The sequence below is a fragment of the Scyliorhinus torazame genome, chromosome 30 (assembly GCF_047496885.1).
Source record: "Scyliorhinus torazame isolate Kashiwa2021f chromosome 30, sScyTor2.1, whole genome shotgun sequence".
In the NCBI taxonomy this organism is placed as follows: domain Eukaryota; kingdom Metazoa; phylum Chordata; class Chondrichthyes; order Carcharhiniformes; family Scyliorhinidae; genus Scyliorhinus; species Scyliorhinus torazame.
Window position 1 is genome coordinate 26,911,243 of NC_092736.1, and position 18,558 is coordinate 26,929,800.

General features: G+C 51.2%; 1 protein-coding gene across 4 annotated transcripts in view; it reads left to right on the plus strand.

The window, feature by feature from the left end:
* Positions 1-18,558, plus strand: part of ptpn9a (protein tyrosine phosphatase non-receptor type 9a) — a 278,081-nt gene that overhangs the window by 89,784 nt on the left and 169,739 nt on the right. For all 4 annotated transcript variants that reach the window (XM_072493042.1, XM_072493040.1, XM_072493041.1 and 1 more), the window contains one exon: positions 899-988. In XM_072493042.1, the coding sequence (XP_072349143.1) occupies positions 899-988 (90 nt within the window). The remainder of the gene's footprint in view (positions 1-898; positions 989-18,558) is intronic.

Consider the following 18,558-nt stretch of genomic DNA (forward strand, 5'->3'; position numbering starts at 1 on the left):
CAGCACTTGTAGTTTTCCTTCTGCCTGTCCTGTTCAGGAGATAAGCTTGGATTCTGCTCGGTTACTATCAATCCAAGGACATGGTGGATAGGAAAGAAGCTGCAGAAGTGGAGGATGGATTTGGGGTACACTTTTTGCAGACTGTAGCTGCTCATTCCTTTGGAGAAGAGATTGTGCATACATCCTAAAAGCGGGAGAAAGGTATCTGCCATCATGCTCTCTCTAACTTAGTGTTTACAGGGTTGTCGAGAAGAATAAGGTGAACGATAAAAGTTCTTAACATTGAGGTGCAGCTCTTCTATTCTCCTTTTTCTGGATTATCCACATGGATTGAATGTCTAGACTGAAAGTGCGACCCACTGTTGCCAAGAAATTCATACTTGGCAGCAAGAAACCTAACAATATAGATTGGAATGGCACAGTAGTACAGTGGTTAGCACTGTTGCTGCACAGCGCCAGGGACCTGGGTTCGATTCCTGGCTTGGGAGATTGTCTGTGTGGAGTCTGCACGTTCTCCCCGTGTCTGCGTGGGTTTCCTCCTGGTGCTCCGGTTTCCTCCCACAGTCCAGTGATGTGCGGGTTAAGTGGATTGGTCATGCTAAATTGCCTCGTCGTGTCCAAACGTTAGGTGAAGTTGCTGGGTTAGGGTTATAGGGTGGAGGTGTGGGCTTGTGTAGGGTGCTTTTTCTGGTATGGACTTGATGGACCGAGTGGCCACTTTCTGCACTGTAAATTCTATGATTAATACAGTTGTTGTAACCAAAATAACAGAGCATAACCTCTCATTTGAAAATATCAATGTGGTCATAGTACTTTGGTTATCATGGCGAGAGAGAATACTTTCTGAACATCTTTGCTATTTTATAAAGTAATTGAGATATTTTTGGTTTCTCTTCAGGATACCAGGTTGAAAGAAGGGATTGTAAGGTTGAAACCACATGAAGAGCCACTTCGATCTGAACTACTGAGTGGCAAATTCACCATCTTGGTAAGATTGTTAAAAAGTTGTGTTCTGTCTCTCCCTATGAGATGCAGGAGTCTTGGTTTGGGATAATAACTCTGTGGCTGCACTATTCCAGGATGAGATGGGCTTTTCCTTGATTATGTCTTTCCGTTGAATAAAAGCGGAATGCAACTGGACTCCTGGACAGTTTTCCCAGGAATTTGAACCAGGTGGTGGTTGGGAGGACTGTGATCAGGGAATGTTTTCCCCGGTGGAATTACTCATAAACCTTCCGGATTCATCAACGTCCACGGTTTACCAACTAACATTGAACTGGGCATTTCAGTTCTTGGAAACAGTGATTGGGATAGTGGGCTGTAATGAGGAGATACCAACAACATTGCAAGGTAATACAGGAGGGTCCAGTTGCCAGTGGATTGTTACTGCTCTGCTCTTAGGCTTATTTAAGAAGGAGGCTGGATAAGCACATGGGAGTGAAATGAATAGAAAGGTATCCGGAAGGAGTGGGATGAAGTGGGATGGGTAGCAGGCTAATGTGAAGCTTAACTCAAATAGAGACCAATTTGGCTAACCACTGCGCCACCGTGCTGCCCCTGGAATGTCTGCTTCAATCTAAAAGTCAACCCCATTGCCATTCCAGAGTGGAGACCCTCCCCAACTTCTTAACTGAGCAGAGAACAAACAAGGCCCTGTTTCATATGTTCATATCATCGAGAGCATCCTGGTCAAGACTGCAGACACTCAAGGAATCCAGGGGAGCCACAAAAAGCTGAATAGTCCCCATCTGTGCTACATCATTCTGTGAATCTAAAATATATAAAATATAAGCGTTGGCTGAGAATGGGATCAGCAAGTTGTTATTTTTTAAAAATTCATTCATAGGATGTGGGAAAAACAGATCGATGCAAGAAATGAAAATGGGAAGGGCGGCACAATGGTTAGCACCGCTGCCTCACGGCACCGAGGACCCAGGTTCGATCTCGGCTCTGGGTCACTTTCCGTGTGGAGTTTGCACATTCTCCCGTGTCTGCGTGGGTCTCACCCCCATAAACCAAAAAGATGTGCCGGGTAGGTGGATTGGCCACGTATATTGCCGCTAAATTGGAAAAAAAAAAGAATTGGGTACTCTAAATTTATTTCGAAGAAAGAAAGAAATGAAATGTGGTGAAGGTGGTGGAGGAGAGACTTCACGGTCGAAACTTGTTGAACTCTATGTTAAGTCCGGAAAGCTGTAACGTGCCTAATCGGAAAGTGAGGAGCTGTTCCTCTAGTTTGTGCTGGAGCGACAGTTCCCTCCGGGATACCCTGGTCCAATCCTCCATCACCCCCAACACTGCACCCTCTTCCCACAGCACCTTCTCATGCAATCGCATGGGAAAGGAATTTGGGAGCAGGAGGGAAGGGAAAGGAATTTGGGAGCAGGAGAGATCAACTTTAGGGTGGAAGGAAATACTGTGGCATTTGTAGGTAATCATGGCTACAGTGCAACAGTATTTCCAATACTGTGCTTTATTGGATCACAAGCTCAATTATACAAATCATACCTTCCTGGAGGCTTTAAATTAATTACACTGACTTTTAATCAATTTTAGAATGGTGCATTATTTAAATGATTCCCTCTCAATTAGCATGCAGAGAACTGCACCAATTTCAGAGTAATTGATGAAGGAGTAACAAAGACTTTATTTAAAAATTGTTTAATATCAAATAGAATTTTATGAAAGCATTAAGTAAATATCATTTCAGTTTTCACTGGTGTGTAATATTGTTAGACACTCAAACAGAATGCAGGACAATAAATTAGATGAAAATTATTTTTCTTTCCTGTCTTTTTAATCCTGCCTTTTTTCCTTCCCGGTCTGATGAACCCAAGGTATTTTTGATGTTGCACTCTTTTACATCACAACTGACACAACATAATCTTTTCAAAATCTGCTATTCAATCAAAGTCTACTCCAATATTTATTATTTTACTGTAAGAGAACCGATTTTGCCAGTATGTCTACTGCTGATTATCTTGCACCTGTAATGCAGAAGGAGGCCATTCGGCCCATCGAGTCTGCACCGACCCTTTGAAAGACCACCCCATCTAGGCTCAATCCCCACCCTATTCCTGCAACCCCACCCTAAGGATCAATTTGCCATGACCAATCCACCAAACCAGCACATCTATAGACTGTGGGAGGAAAGCCACGCAGACACTGGGATAACGTGCAGACTCCACACAGTCACCCGAGGTCGGAATTGAACCTGGGTCCCTGGCGCTGTGAGGCAGCAGTGCTAGCCACTGTGCCATTCTCTTGTGGTCACAACACGACAAAAGCCTGATTTTTGAGCTGAATAACGGGATATTTGGATGAGGTGTACGGTAACAACAATCAAACATTTGAGCTGAGGTGCCCATTCGGCCTAGCATAGAACATAGAAAATACAGCACAGAACAGGCCCTTCGGCCCACGATGTTGTGCCGAACCTTTGTCCTAGATTAATCATAGATTATCATTGAATTTACAGTGCAGAAGGAGGCCATTCGGCCCCCTGAGTCTGCACCGGCTCTTGGAAAGAGCACCCCACCCAAACTCAACACCTCCACCCAACACCAAGGGCAATTTTGGACATTAAGGGCAATTTATCATTGGCCAATCCACCTAACCCGCACATCTTTGGACTGTGGGAGGAAACCGGAGCACCCGGAGGAAACCCACGCAGACACGGGGAGAACGTGCAGACTCCGCACAGACAGTGACCCAAACCGGGAATCGAACCTGGGACCCTGGCGCTGTGAAGCCATAGTGCTAACCACTATGCTACCGTGCTGCCCACATCTGCCTGAACTGGCAAAGATTTGATGGGCCAAATAGCCACCTTCTGTCTTGCAATCATTCCATGAGATGCCCAAATGCTTAATTGGAAATCAAGTAACCTGTTGGAGGGTTGTGAAGAAGAGGCATTTTCTGGGAGTGAGAATCAGTGAGGTTGGGATTTTGATATTGTGTAAAGAGTTTTGCTGGAGTCACTAAAGATCTGGGAGTAGATTATTGAGATTCAGTAAGTGTGGCAGAGTCCCTAACGGGGTAGATTTTGAATGTTCTGTGGAAGGACCAAGCTGGATGTTTTGCACTATCTCGTTAGCAAAGTACAAATGTTTGAAAAACTTAGTTGGTGCAGACCACAGACTTGCATTTGAAGAAAGCTCAAGTACATTTTTTGGCATACGTTATTCTTTTTTTTAAAGAATGCTGGTATGTAAACTGAGATACTCAAAAATAAATGAACGGAAAATTTGAAACCCTTCAAAAACTGACCTTTCATACCCTGCAGATTGAACTCCATTTTCAGCAAGAGGTTAAAAAGTTGTGTTTATTTTACTGGATTATTATCTGATGGGTTTTTTTTTTTTGTCGTCTTTGAAATGCAAGGAGCAAGTGCACAGAAATAGAACTAGAATCAAGTAAGATATATTTTGCACACTCACCACCTGGCTTAACTTGGACCCTGCAGTCAAAGATATTGGAAATAAGAAATGAAAAAATAAAAAATGAACCTGGTATTCAGCTGCAACTTAGTGAACAATGAGTGGCGAGAATAGCAAATGTCTGGGAGACTTGAGGATATTTCAGCATTTGGACCCCTTTTGAAACTGATTATTTGCAGCTTTGACGTCAATTTTCTTCTTAAATGCTAAGTGCTGATTTAAGCAGGAATAGACTTAAAAAAGAAAAGCAGGGGGAAGTGCCCTGGACTGCCTCTGAAGGAAATTTAATTTATCCTCGTAACTGAAGCTGAAATGTCCAGAATCACTGTCAATACACTAGTTTATTCAATATCGGCAAATATTTTTACTAAAAAAAAATGTAAACCTGAAAACCAGGACTCCAGCATCATCAGGAAAGGTTTTAAATCAGGGATCTTTGAACGGAAACATGTCGTCCCTCATGAGGGCAGCACGGTAGCACAAGTGGATAGCACTGTGACTTCACACCGCCAGGGTCCCAGGTTTGATTCCCCGCTGGGTCACTGTCTGTGCGGAGTCTGCACGTTCTCCCCATGTCTGCGTGGGTTTCCTCCGGGTGCTCCGGTTTCCTCCCACAGTCCAAAAACATGCAGGTTAGGTGGATTGGCCATGATAAATTGCTCTTAGTGACCAAAATGGTTAGGAAGGGTTATTGGGTTACGGGGATAGGGTGGAAGTGAGAGCTTAAGTGGGTCGGTGCATACTCATAGAATTTACAGTGCAGAAGGAGGCCATTTGGCCCATCGAGTCTGCATCGGCTCTTGGAACGAGCACCCTACCCAAGGTCCACACCTCCACCCTATCCCTATAACCCAATAACCCCACCCAACACTAAGGGCAATTTAGCATGGCCCTTACTCGAATGGCCTCCTTCTGCACTGTCTGTTCTATGATGAGGGGGGAGCGGATGCGGGGAACCATGAAGCGGAGGGAAGTACTAATTAAAAGCACTCCCGTCACTTGCCTCACCAAATGTCTCCACACGTTGAACACCCTCCTCAAAACACAGCACCACTTCCAGCTCTGTCTAATGGTCCAGATCTCCTTGTGAAGTGTTTTCAGAAGTTCCACTGCATAAAGGGTGCTTTACAAGGGGAAGCACTTTTCCTCCCTGCCTTTATCCATGTCTGCCTGTCTCTCTCTCTCTCAGTCTTTAGACCCGTGACATCTCCAGGCTGCTACTTTAGCAATGGGTTCTTTCATACCATATGTACATCTATTCAGGAGCTGCGTACCAGTGGATTGATGGCTTGGAAGCTTGAGCTTTATTTGTTTTCATGGTAACAGTGACCATGTTAGAAAATATTTAATTTGTTGAGCAAACTTTACTTTTGAAGGGTGAAAGAATTTTATGAACAACACCGACTTGATTTAGTTTTGCTGTCTGCGGTTGTTGAATTAGATTTATCAGATTTTTTCCCTCTAAATATCAAACTAGCAACACGTAGATTACAATTAATTCACTGAGCCCCAGAGACTGCTTCAAATGGAGGATGCACTTTTCAGAACTGTAACTCACGAGGGATTTGATATTTCCTTCTTTCAAAAGATTGTCCAAATTCATCCTTTGCAAACCAGACCTGCATTCGGGGTCTATGAAGAAGAGAACACGGGTGTCGATGAAGCCCACTTTGAGAAAGCAATGTTTTGCAACCAACCTCACCCCTATAGTGCCCTAATTATAATACTTGAGACTGAAAAAGATGCATTAATAGACATTAATATTCGATTCAGAAAAAGAATAATCCAGTGTCGGGTTCAGAGTAACGGGAATTGTCAGTTGTACGTAAAAGTTGAACAACTAAGTAAACATTCAGTGGGGAATTGGACTTGACACTAAACCTTTGAGTAAGAAAATTCTCATCAAGGAATAATCATTAATTTGAAATATAAATTTAGGAGATTTGTTGGACAATAAAGATTGATGGCATGACACAATATAAAAGTTCAAGACATGTCGTTGTGTCGAAACGTGGATCCCAGATCTTCATGGTTCTTTCAACCTGGTCTCTCGAGCAACATCCTTTGAGATTTTAGTTTCGCAGCTTTAAAACCACAATTCCAGCGCATCTTTTTCCAACCCTCCGAGCTCTCCCTCCTTGTCCCTCCCCGCTCTCCCTCCCTGCTCAACACCGCTCTCCCGCTCCCCGCCCCACTACCCCTCCCTGCTCTACACCACTCTCCCCCTACCTGTCCCTCCCTGCTCCCCGTCCCTCCCCGCTCCCCATCCCACCCCGCTCTCGCTCACTGCTCCACATCGCTCTCCCCCTCCCCGTCCCACCCCGTTCCCCGCCCCACCCCGCTCTCCCTCCCTGGCCCACCCCGCTCTCCCTCCCTGGCCCACCCCGCTCTCCCTCCCTGGCCCACCCCGCTCTCCCTCCCTGTCCCTCCCCGCTCTCCCTCCCTGTCCCTCCCCGCTCTCCCTCCCTGTCCCTCCCCGCTCTCCCTCCCTGTCCCTCCCCGCTCTCCCTCCCTGTCCCTCCCCACTCACCCTCCCCGCTCCCCGTCCTACCCCGCTCTCCGCCCCACCCTGCTCTCCGCCCCACCCCGCTCTCCCTCCCTGCCCTGCCCCGCTCTCCCTCCCCGCTCTCCTTCTCTGGCCCTCCCCCCTCTCCCTCCCTGTCCCACCCTGCTCTCCCTCCGTGTCCCACCCCGCTCTCTGCCCCACCCCGCTCTCCTTCCCTGTCCCACCCCGCTCTCCCTTCCTGACTTACCCTGCTCTCTGCCCCACCCCGCTCTCCCTCCCTGTCCCTCCCCGCTCTCCCTCCCTGTCCCACCCCGCTCTCCCTCCCTGATTTACCCTGCTCTCTGCCCCACCCCGCTCTCCCTCCCTGCCCTGCCCCGCTCTCCCTCCCCGCTCTCCTTCTCTGGCCCTCCCCCCTCTCCCTCCCTGTCCCACCCTGCTCTCCCTCCGTGTCCCACCCCGCTCTCTGCCCCACCCCGCTCTCCCTCCCTGTCCCACCCCGCTCTCCCTTCCTGACTTATCCTGCTCTCTGCCCCACCCTGCTCTCTCTCCCTGTCCCTCCCCGCTCTCTCTCCCTGTCCCTCCCCGCTCTCTCTCCCTGTCCCTCCCCGCTCTCTCTCCCTGTCCCTCCCCGCTCTCTCTCCCTGTCCCTCCCGCTCTCTCTCCCTGTCCCACCCCGCTCTCTCTCCCTGTCCCTCCCCGCTCTCCCTCCCTTTCCCTCCCCGCTCTCCCTCCCTGTTCTCCTGCTCTCCCTCCCCAATCTCCCTTCCCGCTCTCCCTCCCTGCTCTCTCTCCTTGTCCCACCCCGCTCTCCCTCTCTGTCCCACCCCGCTCTCCCTCCCTGTCCCACCCCGCACTCCCTCCCTGTCCCACCCCGCACTCCCTCCCTGTCCCACCCCACTCTCCCTCCCTGTCCCACCCCGCTCTCCCTCCCTGTCCCACCCCGCTCTCCCTCCCTGTCCCACCCCGCTCTCCCTCCCTGTCCCACCCCGCTCTCCCTCCCTGCCCCACCCCGCTCTCCCTCCCTGCCCCACCCCGCTCTCCCTCCCTGCCCCACCCCGCTCTCCCTCCCTGCCCCACCCCGCTCTCCCTCCCTGCCCCTCCCCGCTCTCCCTCCCTGTCCCTCCCCGCTCTCCCTCCCTGTCCCTCCCCGCTCTCCCTCCCTGTCCCTCCCCGCTCTCCCTCCCTGTCCCTCCCCGCTCTCCCTCCCTGTCCCTCCCCGCTCTCCCTCTCTGACTTACCCTGTTCTCTGCCCCACCCCGCTCTCCCTCCCTGCCATGCCCCGCTCTCCCTCCCCGCTCTCCTTCTCTGGCCCTCTCCCTCACTGTCCCACCCTGCTCTCCGTCCGTGTCCCACCCCGCTCTCTGCCCCACCCCGCTCTCCCTCCCTGTCCCACCCCGCTCTCCCTCCCTGCTCTCTGCCCAACCCCGCTCTCCCTCCCTGTCCCACCCCGCTCTCCCTCCCTGACTTACCCTGCTCTCTGCCCCACCCTGCTCTCTCTCCTTGTCCCTCCCCGCTCTCTCTCCTTGTCCCTCCCCGCTCTCTCTCCTTGTCCCTCCCCGCTCTCTCTCCTTGTCCCTCCCCGCTCTCTCTCCCTGTCCCTCCCCGCTCTCTCTCCCTGTCCCTCCCCGCTCTCTCTCCCTGTCCCTCCCCGCTCTCTCTCCCTGTCCCTCCCCGCTCTCCCTCCCTTTCCCTCCCCGCTCTCCCTCCCTGTCCTCCTGCTCTCCCTCCCCAATCTCCCTCCCTGCTCTCTCTCCTTGTCCCACCCCGCTCTCCCTCCCTGTCCCACCCCGCTCTCCCTCCCTGTCCCACCCCGCTCTCCCTCCCTGTCCCACCCCGCTCTCCCTCCCTGTCCCACCCCGCTCTCCCTCCCTGTCCCACCCCGCTCTCCCTCCCTGTCCCACCCCGCTCTCCCTCCCTGTCCCACCCCGCTCTCCCTCCCTGTCCCACCCCGCTCTCCCTCCCTGTCCCACCCCGCTCTCCCTCCCTGTCCCACCCCGCTCTCCCTCCCTGTCCCACCCCGCTCTCCCTCCCTGTCCCACCCCGCTCTCCCCCCCGTCCCTCCCCGCTCTCACTCCCTGTCCCCCCTCCGCTCTCCCTCCCTGTCCCCCCCCGCTCTCCCTCCCTGTCGTCGTCCCCGCTCTCCCTCCCTGTCCCCCCCCCATCGCTCTCCTTCCCTGCCCCGCCCCGCTCTCCTTCCCTGCCCCGCCCCGCTCTCCTTCCCTGCCCCGCCCCGCTCTCCTTCCCTGCCCCGCCCCGCTCTCCTTCCCTGCCCCGCCCCGCTCTCCTTCCCTGCCCCGCCCCGCTCTCCTTCCCTGCCCCGCCCCGCTCTCCTTCCCTGCCCCGCCCCGCTCTCCTTCCCTGCCCCGCCCCGCTCTCCTTCCCTGCCCCGCCCCGCTCTCCTTCCCTGCCCCGCCCTGCTCTCCTTCACTGCCCCGCCCCGCTCTCCTTCCCTGCCCCGCCCCGCCCCCATAGCTGTGGCAGAGTTCCAAAGACAAACAACTCCCTGAGAGAAGAAATTCCTCCTCATCTCAGTCATACATTGGCACCCCTTTATTCTGAGACTCTGTCCTCTGGTCCTAGACTCTTCCATTGGGGGGAAACATCCTCTCAGCATTTACCCTGTCAAACTCCGTACCGATCCTACATGTTTCAATGAGATCACCTCTCATTCTTCTAAATTACAACCTGTTTAACCTTTGCTCATAAGACAATCCCTCCCTATCGGAGACATCCCAGTGAACCTTCTCTGAACCACCTCCACTGAAATATCTTTCCTTAAATAAGAGGGGCAAAACGGCTCACGGTGCTCCAGATGTGGTGTCACCAGTACCTTGTACAGTTGTAGCAAGACTTCCCGATTCTTATACTCCAACCCCTTTGAAAAAAGGGCCAACATTCCATTAGCCTTCCCAATTACCTGCTACACCTGTGTTGCATGCACAAGTATCCCCAAGTCCCGTTGTGTTGCAGCTTTCTGCTATTTTTCTCCATTTAAATATTACTCCGAGTTTTTGTTCTTCTTTCCAAAATGAACAGCTTCACATTTTCGCACATTACACTCCATTTGCCAACTTTTTGTCCACTGCCTTAACTTATCAATATCTCCTTGCAAACTGTATCCCTCTCGCAACTTGCCTTTCTACCTATTTTTGTGTCATCTGCAAATTTGGCTACAGTACATTCGCTTCCTTCCTCCAAGTCATTGATACATATTGTAAACAGTTGTGGTCTCAGCACTGATCCCTGTGGAACCCCACTGGTTACAGGTCGGCAACCTGAAAATGACCACTTATTCCCACTTGTTGCTTCCTGCCCATTAGCCAATTCTCTACCCATGCCAATATACTACCTTCAACACCATGGCCCTTATTTTATGACTTAACCTTGTTGAATGCCTTCAGGAAGTCCAAATACAACACATCCTCTGGTTTTCCTCTATCAACCCTGGTTGAGACTTCCTCAAAAAACTGTAATAAATTCCCTTTCATGAAGCCATGCTGACTCTGCTTGATTAGTGTGGTATTATAGGTATTTCGGTACTTGATAGGCTGGAGCACCATTGGTGGAAACTGTATGCTTTCTATTGGTTAGGATGTATGGTAGCTCCGCCCTGCTAGGCGGGGTATAAGAACCCGTGCCGCCCTAGCAGCCTTCATTCTGTACCTGAGCTGCTGGGGGAAACACCTAGCTTATTAAAGCCTTCAGTTGGACTACAACCTCGCTTTAGTGGTCATTGATCGTGCATCAATATCATAAGCTAGTTTTTTTTTAAGAAGAAGGGATGGAGCTCCGAATCAAGCCGGAGTGTCTGCAACTCAGCCCCCACGTGGCGAACTCAGCGGAAATCATCAAGCACTGGCTGGCGTGCTTTAAAGGGTATCTCGGGACGGCCGAAAACACACCCACGGGAGAGCAGAAACGGCAAGTCCTGCACTCAAGGGTGAGCCCGGAGATTTACACCCTCATCGAGGAAGCGGAAGACTTTGATGCAGCAATAGAGCTGCTAAAAGGACACTATATTCGCCCGGTAAACCAGGTCTACGCCCAGCACCTGCTTGCAATAATGCGACAAACCCCTGGGGAATCGCTGGAAGAATTCTACCGTGCACTCCTGGTGTTGGGGAGAAGTTGCAGCTGTCTGCAAGTTCCGGCGAGCGAACACACTGAACTCTTGGTCCGGGACGCTTTCGAGGCAGGTATGCTATCCTCTCATCCGCCAGCGACTGTTAGAAAAAGACACTCTGGGTCTCAGGAAGGCACGGGCCCTTGCAGGCTCCCTGGACGTGGCCTCCAGGAACGCCCGCGCTTATGTTCCCGACCGTGCAGCAGCCCCCTGGGCAGCGTGGAACCCCTCCGCGGCCGACCCCGAGACATCCCCCACCCCCCTACAGGCCTGTGCTGCAAGGCGGCCTGGCAACCCCGGGGGACCCCGCTGCTACTTTTGCAGGCAGGCCAAGCACCCCCGCCAGCGCTGCCCGGCCCGCGCATCCACCTGCAAGGAATGCGGCAAAAAGGGCCATTTCGTGGGGGTATGTCAGGCCCGTGCGGTTGCTGTAGTCGCCGGCGGCGAATGCGGACCGCAACCACAAACCTCTCCACGGTCCCCGTGCGGCCAGCGGTCGCCGCCATCTTCCTATTCCAGGGCCATGTGCGGACCCCGGGCGCCGCCATCTTGTTCTGCGGACGACACGTTGGAGCGATGGGCGCCGCAATTTTGTGCACCCCCAGGCATGTGCGACCAATGGGAGCCGCCATCTTGGATGTACCCCCAGGACCCCAGCTCGGCTGACCATGCACTGCCCGAAGAGAACTCTCACCTGCTGCGATTAGCCTCTGTGACCCTGGATCAGTCCCGGTCCTGAACACTCTCAACTGCTACAACGACCGTATTCATCAACGGGCACGAGACGTCCTGCCTAATCGACTCTGGGCGCACGGAGAGCTTCATACACCCTGACACGGTAAGGCGCTGTTCTCTCCTCATCCACCCCGTTATTCAAAAAATCTCCCTGGCCTCCGGTTCACACTCAGTAGAGATAAAGGGGTTTTGTGTAGCAAACCTCACAGTCCAGGGAAGGGAGTTCAAAAATTTCCATCTCTACGTACTTCCCCACCTCTGCGCGGCTACACTCCTGGGTTTAGACTGCCAGTGTAACCTCTAAAGTCTAACCTTCAAATTCGGCGGCCCTATAACCCCCCTTAATGTCTGCGGCCTTGCGACCCTTAAGGTCGACCCGCCTTCCCTGGTTGTGAACCTCACCCCTTATTGCAAACCCGTCGCCACCAGGAGCAGATGGTACAGTGCCCAGGACCGGATCTTTATTAGGTCAGAGGTCCAAAGGCTACTGAGGGAAGGGGTCAATGAAGCCAGTAACAGCCCCTCGAGAGCTCAAGTAGTGGTGGTAAAGACCGGGGAGAAGCATAGGATGGTCATCAACTACAGTCAGCCCATCAACAGGTTTACGCAGCTGGACGTGTACCCTCTCCCCCGCATATCCGACCTGGTAAACAGGATCGCGCATTATAAGGTCTTCTCACGGTGGATCTCAAGTCCGCCTACCACCAGCTCCCCATCCGCACTAGTGACCGCAAATACACTGCCTTGGAGGCAGATGGGCGGCTCTACCACTTCTTAAGGGTTCCCTTCGGTGTCACCAACGGGATTCGGTCTTCCAGCGCGAGATGGACCGAATGGTTGACCGGTACGGTTTACGGGTAACATTCCCGTATCTCGATAATGTCACCATCTGCGGTCACGACCAGCAGGACCACGATACCAACCTCCGAAAATTCCTCCAGACCGCAAAAATCCTTAACCTTACATACAACAAGGATAAATGCATGTTTAGCACCGACCGCCTAGCCATCCTCGGCTACGTAGTGCGAAATGGAGTTAGAGGCCCCGACCCTGAACGCATGTGCCCCCTTATGGAGTTCCCCCTCCCTCACTGCTCCAAGGCCCTGAAGCGTTGCCTAGGGTTTTTCAGCTACTACGCCCAGTGGGTCCCCAACTATGCGGACAAGGCACGTCCCCTGATCCAATCCACAGCTTTTCCTCTTGTCGATAGAGGCCCGCCAGGCCTTCAGCTGCATCAAAGCAGACATTGCAAAGGCCACGATGCACGCCATCGACGAGTCCCTCCCCTTCCAGGTTGAGAGCGATGCGTCCGACATAGCTCTGGTGGCCACCCTCAACCAAGCAGGCAGACAGGTGGCCTTCTTCTCTCGTACCCTCCAAGCTTCCGAAATCCGCCACTCCTCAGTCGAAAAGGAGGCCCAGGCCATAGTAGAAGCTGTGCGACATTGGAGGCATTACCTGGCCGGCAGGAGATTCACTCTCCTCACGGACCAACGGTCGGTTGCTTTCATGTTTGATAATGCACAGCGAGGCAAGATAACAAACAACAAGATCTTGCGGTGGAGGATTGAACTCTCCACCTACAACTACGAGATCTTGTATCGTCCCGGGAAGTTAAATGAGCCTCCTGACGCCCTGTCCCACCGCACAAGTGGACCACCTCCGAGCCCTCCACGAGGACCTCTGCCACCCGGGGGTCACTTGCTTTTAGCATTTTGTCAAGACGCGCAACCTGCCCTACTACATCGAGGAGGTCAGGACAGCCACCAGGGACTGCCAAATCTGCGCGGAGTGAAAACCGCACTTCTACCGACCAGAGAAAGCGCATCTGACAAAGGCTTCCTGTCCCCTTGAACGCCTCAGCATGGACTTCAAAGGCCCCCTCCCCTCCACCGACCGCAACACGTACTTCCTGAACGTGATTGATGAGTACTCCCGGTTCCCATTCGCCATCCCCTGCCCCGACATGACCGCAACCACCGTCTTCAAGGCCCTCCATAGCATCTTTGCACTGTTCGGGTTCCCCACTTACATACATAGTGATAGGGATCCTCCTTTATGAGCGACGAACTGTGTCAATTCCTGCTCAGCAAGGGCATCGCCTCGAGCAGGACGACCAGTTACAACCCCTGGGGTAACGGACAGGTAGAGAGGGAGAACGGAACTGTCTGGCAGACCGTCCTACTGGCCCTACGGTCCAGGAACCTCCCAGCCTCCCGCTGGCGGGAAGTCCTCCCGGATGCCCTCCACTCCATCCGGTCACTGCTTTGTACGACCACCAACCAGACACCTCACGAACGTCTCCAAAGTCCTCCTCTGGGACCTCGCTCCCGACCTGGCTGGCAGCTCCCGGATCCATCCTGCTCCGAAAACACGTGCGGGCGCACAAGTCGGACCCGTTGGTCGAGAGGGTCCATCTGCTCCATGCTAACCCCCAGTACGCCTACATGGCATACCCCGACGGCTGACAAGATATGGTCTCCCTAAGAGACCTGGCGCCCGCCGGAACCCCACGCACACCCCAGCCACAAGTCCCACCCTCCCCTCCACCGCAGCACCTTCCAGGAGGATCGGTCCTTCCGCCGGCCCCTTCTAGGCCCCCCCCCACCCACCGCTCCCTGCAGGCGCTCCCTTCCCAGGTCAACCGTTTTCCCCACCAGTGCCGTCTAGGGGTGCCGAAGCTGCCATGGAGATCGAAGCCACGCTCCCGGAGTCACAGACGCCCGCGCCTCCACCGGAGTCACCGTCGAAGCTCCGACGATCACAGAGAACGACCAGGGCCCCCGATCGACTGATTGCTTCATTTTAAATTGTAGACTGTAAACTGATTGCTCCATTTTAAATTGTAAACTGTAAATGTAAACCATCAAATGTACATAGCTATCAGAATTGTAAATAGTTACAAAACACTGTACGGAGGTATTACGGTACCTCCATAACTAATTCTACCACGTTGCCATGTTTGTAGTATCAGGCCACCACCCCCGCCGGACTCTTTTTTAACAGGGGGTGAATGTGTTATTATGGGTATTACGGTACCTGATAGGCTGGAGCACCATTGGTGGAAACTGTACGCTTTCTATTGGTTAGGATGTATGGTAGCTCCGCCCTGCTAGGCGGGGTATAAGAACCCGTGCCGCCCTAGCAGCCTTCATTCTGTACCTGAGCTGCTGGGGGAAACATCTAGCTTATTAAAGCCTTCAGTTGGACTACAACCTCGCTTTAGTGGTCATTGATCGTGCATCAATTAGATTATGATTTTTCAAATGTGCTCCTATTACTTCGTTAAGAATTGATTCCAACATTTTCCCAACAAAAGATGTTCGGCTAGTTGGCGTATAGTGACATGCTTTTCACCCCCTCTCTTGAATAGGGGTATCACATTGGGAGTTTTCCAATCCTCTGGCACTTCTCCACAATCCAATCTCCCCTCTCTCTCCCTTGCTCCCCCCCCAGCTCTCGTCCCCCATGTCTCTTTTCCCCCCCACCCCTCTGCCCCGCTCTCGTCCTCCCCCTCTCTCTCATCCACCGTCTCATACATTGAAAATAGTTGTCACATTCGATCTTTCTTTACCTTTCACCTTGCTATCCAATATTCTGACCTTATCGCTTGTACTGGCAATCTCTTGTCTATCTCTGCCTTAATCTTTCTTGCTGCTTCTCGTGTGTCTTATTATGGTGTCCTTGTCAGTAATGATTGTTAGAGCATTTGTAGTTTTGGTAGAAAGATATTGTTCTAAAAGACCAAATAGCTGTGGTTTTTCTTGGACGAGCTGGTGGTTGGAAGGTGGGGGAAGTGTGAAGAATGTGCTTTCGCAGAAGTGTGAGAACCCCTTGCTTGCACAAGGGTTTTGAAAAAAATATATATGGAGCATTGAAGCTAATCTTAATTCTGTGTAACAGCTTGTGTGAAGTCATGATTTTTGAATTCCCTTATCAAACATTTTCTCCTTGGAAAAATAAGTTGACAGTGACACTTTGTGAACAACCTCTTAGCTTACAACTAAAGTCACTTCCTGAATCCTTGCTGTGCTGAGGATTGGTACAGGAGAGGGTATCTACAGCTGGCTACAGGCAGCTTTTACCCAGCTTTTATCATCTGCAGTTTATGGCTCATCAATTTGTGTTTGCTTTTCCAACCAAAAAGGGTGACTTTAGTCTTCAGGTATGATTAGTGCAATTGTACCATGCACTTGTGTGTGGCACCAACACATGATCGGGAGTAATAAGTGTTCCTGCTGAATGAATAGGGGAGTGGAAAGCTCCTGTCCAGTAAGGTTGGCAAGAGAAAGTTTCAGGGAGCCTCATGCATTTGTATATCTACTGGGGGGTCAGTCAGTTCCGAGCGTGTTGTCTTGCCTGCCCTCTGCGCCTCATTTTGACTTTTAGTTGTGGAGAATAATGGGGAAAAAAAAGGTGAGATTTAAATTTGTACCATTTCAGGTCAAAAGGAAATGTTGGATGCTTTTTCTTTCTAAAAAAAAAAAAAGGCTGTTTTGTGTACAATAGCAATATCAATCAAATCAACCTCAATAATGTAGTTCGTAAATGTAGCTTCTTGGTTTCGTCACGCCGTGTGCTTCTGCTCGGCATTGTTTTTGTGTTTAATTTGGGCACCAACTTGCTGTTGGCACCGGCTCATGTTCACCGTGAGCTGCTGACGGGCAAGTAAGCTGCCAGTGTTCTCAACTTAACTGACGGAATACTTCTGAGGAAGGCTATTGGACCAAGGTGAATTCATCATCCAGAGCAGCCCTACACCCTCACCCCATTGAGGTATCAAGTTGTTTCTTAAATTGTTCCAAAGTTTTCACCTCCACTTTATTACACTTAACTTGTTACTTTCTCAAAAGAAGTCGAGGAGATTGGTCAGGCAACGTTGTGGCCATCTGAATGTTCCAAGTTTATTTCTAATGAGCAATTGCATTTTTAAAACTGGGATTGAACTAAAACTAATGGGTCTGCAGCTGCCTCTGTTGGTTTTGAAATTCTCCTTGACTATAGAATCCACAGAATCCCTACGGTGCAGAAGGAGGCCATTCGGCTCATTGAGTCTGCACCAACCCTCCAAAACAACACTCTACCTAGGCCCACTCTGCTGTCCTATCCCCGAATGTTCAGCACCATTCATGACTCCTCAGATACTTAAGCAATCCATGTCCAAATGCAGCAAGACCTGGACAATAAGCCTGCGCATTGATCATGGCCAATACACCTAACCTGTACATCTTTGGACACTAAGGGGCAGTTTAGCACAAATCTACCGAACCTGCACATCTTTGGACTGTGGGAATAAACCAAATCACCTGGAGGAAACCCACGGGGAAAACATGCAAACTCCACACAGGACGGAATCGAACATGGGACCCTGGCACCGAAAGACCGCAGTGGTAAGCACTCTGCCATCGTGTCGCATAGGGTAACTTTAATCCTGCCAGGATAGTAGATCAATGTTGACCCATGTAACAAAATCTATTACACAAGTCAAGTCTACACAATGTTCTGGTCAGATCACACCGTAAGCCTGTGTTCAGGACTGACTGCTTCAAACAAGCGACATATTAAATCACTAGAGGCAGTGCAGCAATTGGAAACAAGTTAATGTTGTCCCTCGTGTCTACTGGCTCCATGTTGATTGTCAGTACTTCATAAATCTTCTCCCTGGAGTGTCTCTTGGGTAAAAGCCATATCCCTAGGGATCTATTTATATTAAGATCCTGAAACCTGTTGCTGACTCACCTCTTTGATGTCCAAGTTCTGAATGTTTCTTGGTATTTTACATTTTACAAGGAGATTAAAATGTTAATGTCTTATTAACACATTTGAGGAAGTAATCATACAGTATACTAATGACCAAATGTGTCCTTGAGTCCTAGACCCAATCATCTTCAGCTGCTTCATCAATGGCCTTCCTTCCGTCATAATGTCAAAAGTGGCGATGTTCGCTGATGATTGCATAATGTTCAGCACCATTCACGACTCCTCAAATACTGAAGCAATCCATGTCCAATAACCGGGCCTGGCTGACAAATGGCAAGTAACAGTCGCCCCACGCAAGTCCCAGGAGATGACCATCTCCTCCAACAAGAGAGAATCTAACTATCACCCCTTGACATTCAATGACATTAGCATCACTGAACCCTCCACTATCAGCATCTTGGAGTTCACCGCTGACCAGACACGGAACTGGACTAGCTATATAAATACTGTGCCGACAAGGACAGATCAGAGGGTAGGAATCCTGCGGTGGGTAACTCGCCTGCTGACTCCCCAAAGCCTGGCCACCATCTACAAGGCACAAGTTAGGAGTGTGATGGAGAACTCTCTGCTTATCTGGACAAGTGCAGTTCCAACAGTACTCGAGAAGCTTGTCACCATCCAGGACGAAGTCGCCTGCTTGGTTGGCACCCCATCCACAAACATTCACTCCCTTGTTGCTGATTTTCTCCTTGGTTCAATTGCTCTGTTTTATTACCTTTGCTCTCGAGTCGCCAGGTATCTTTATGATACCGCCACGAGGTTCAAGTCCGGAGTAATGATCAATAACCCAATACACCGATTAGTAAGATTAAAATCAAAGCACATTTATTATACACAGTAATCGCTACTCATGCACAAATTCTACGTCTAAGCTACTTCTATAACTAACAGGCCTATACTTAACTTCGGACTGGCCCACCAGGTCAGGGGAACAAATGGGATGGTTCTGAGTCTGCGGGATTCGAAGTTGGTACGGATTGGTAGCTAGGAGCGCC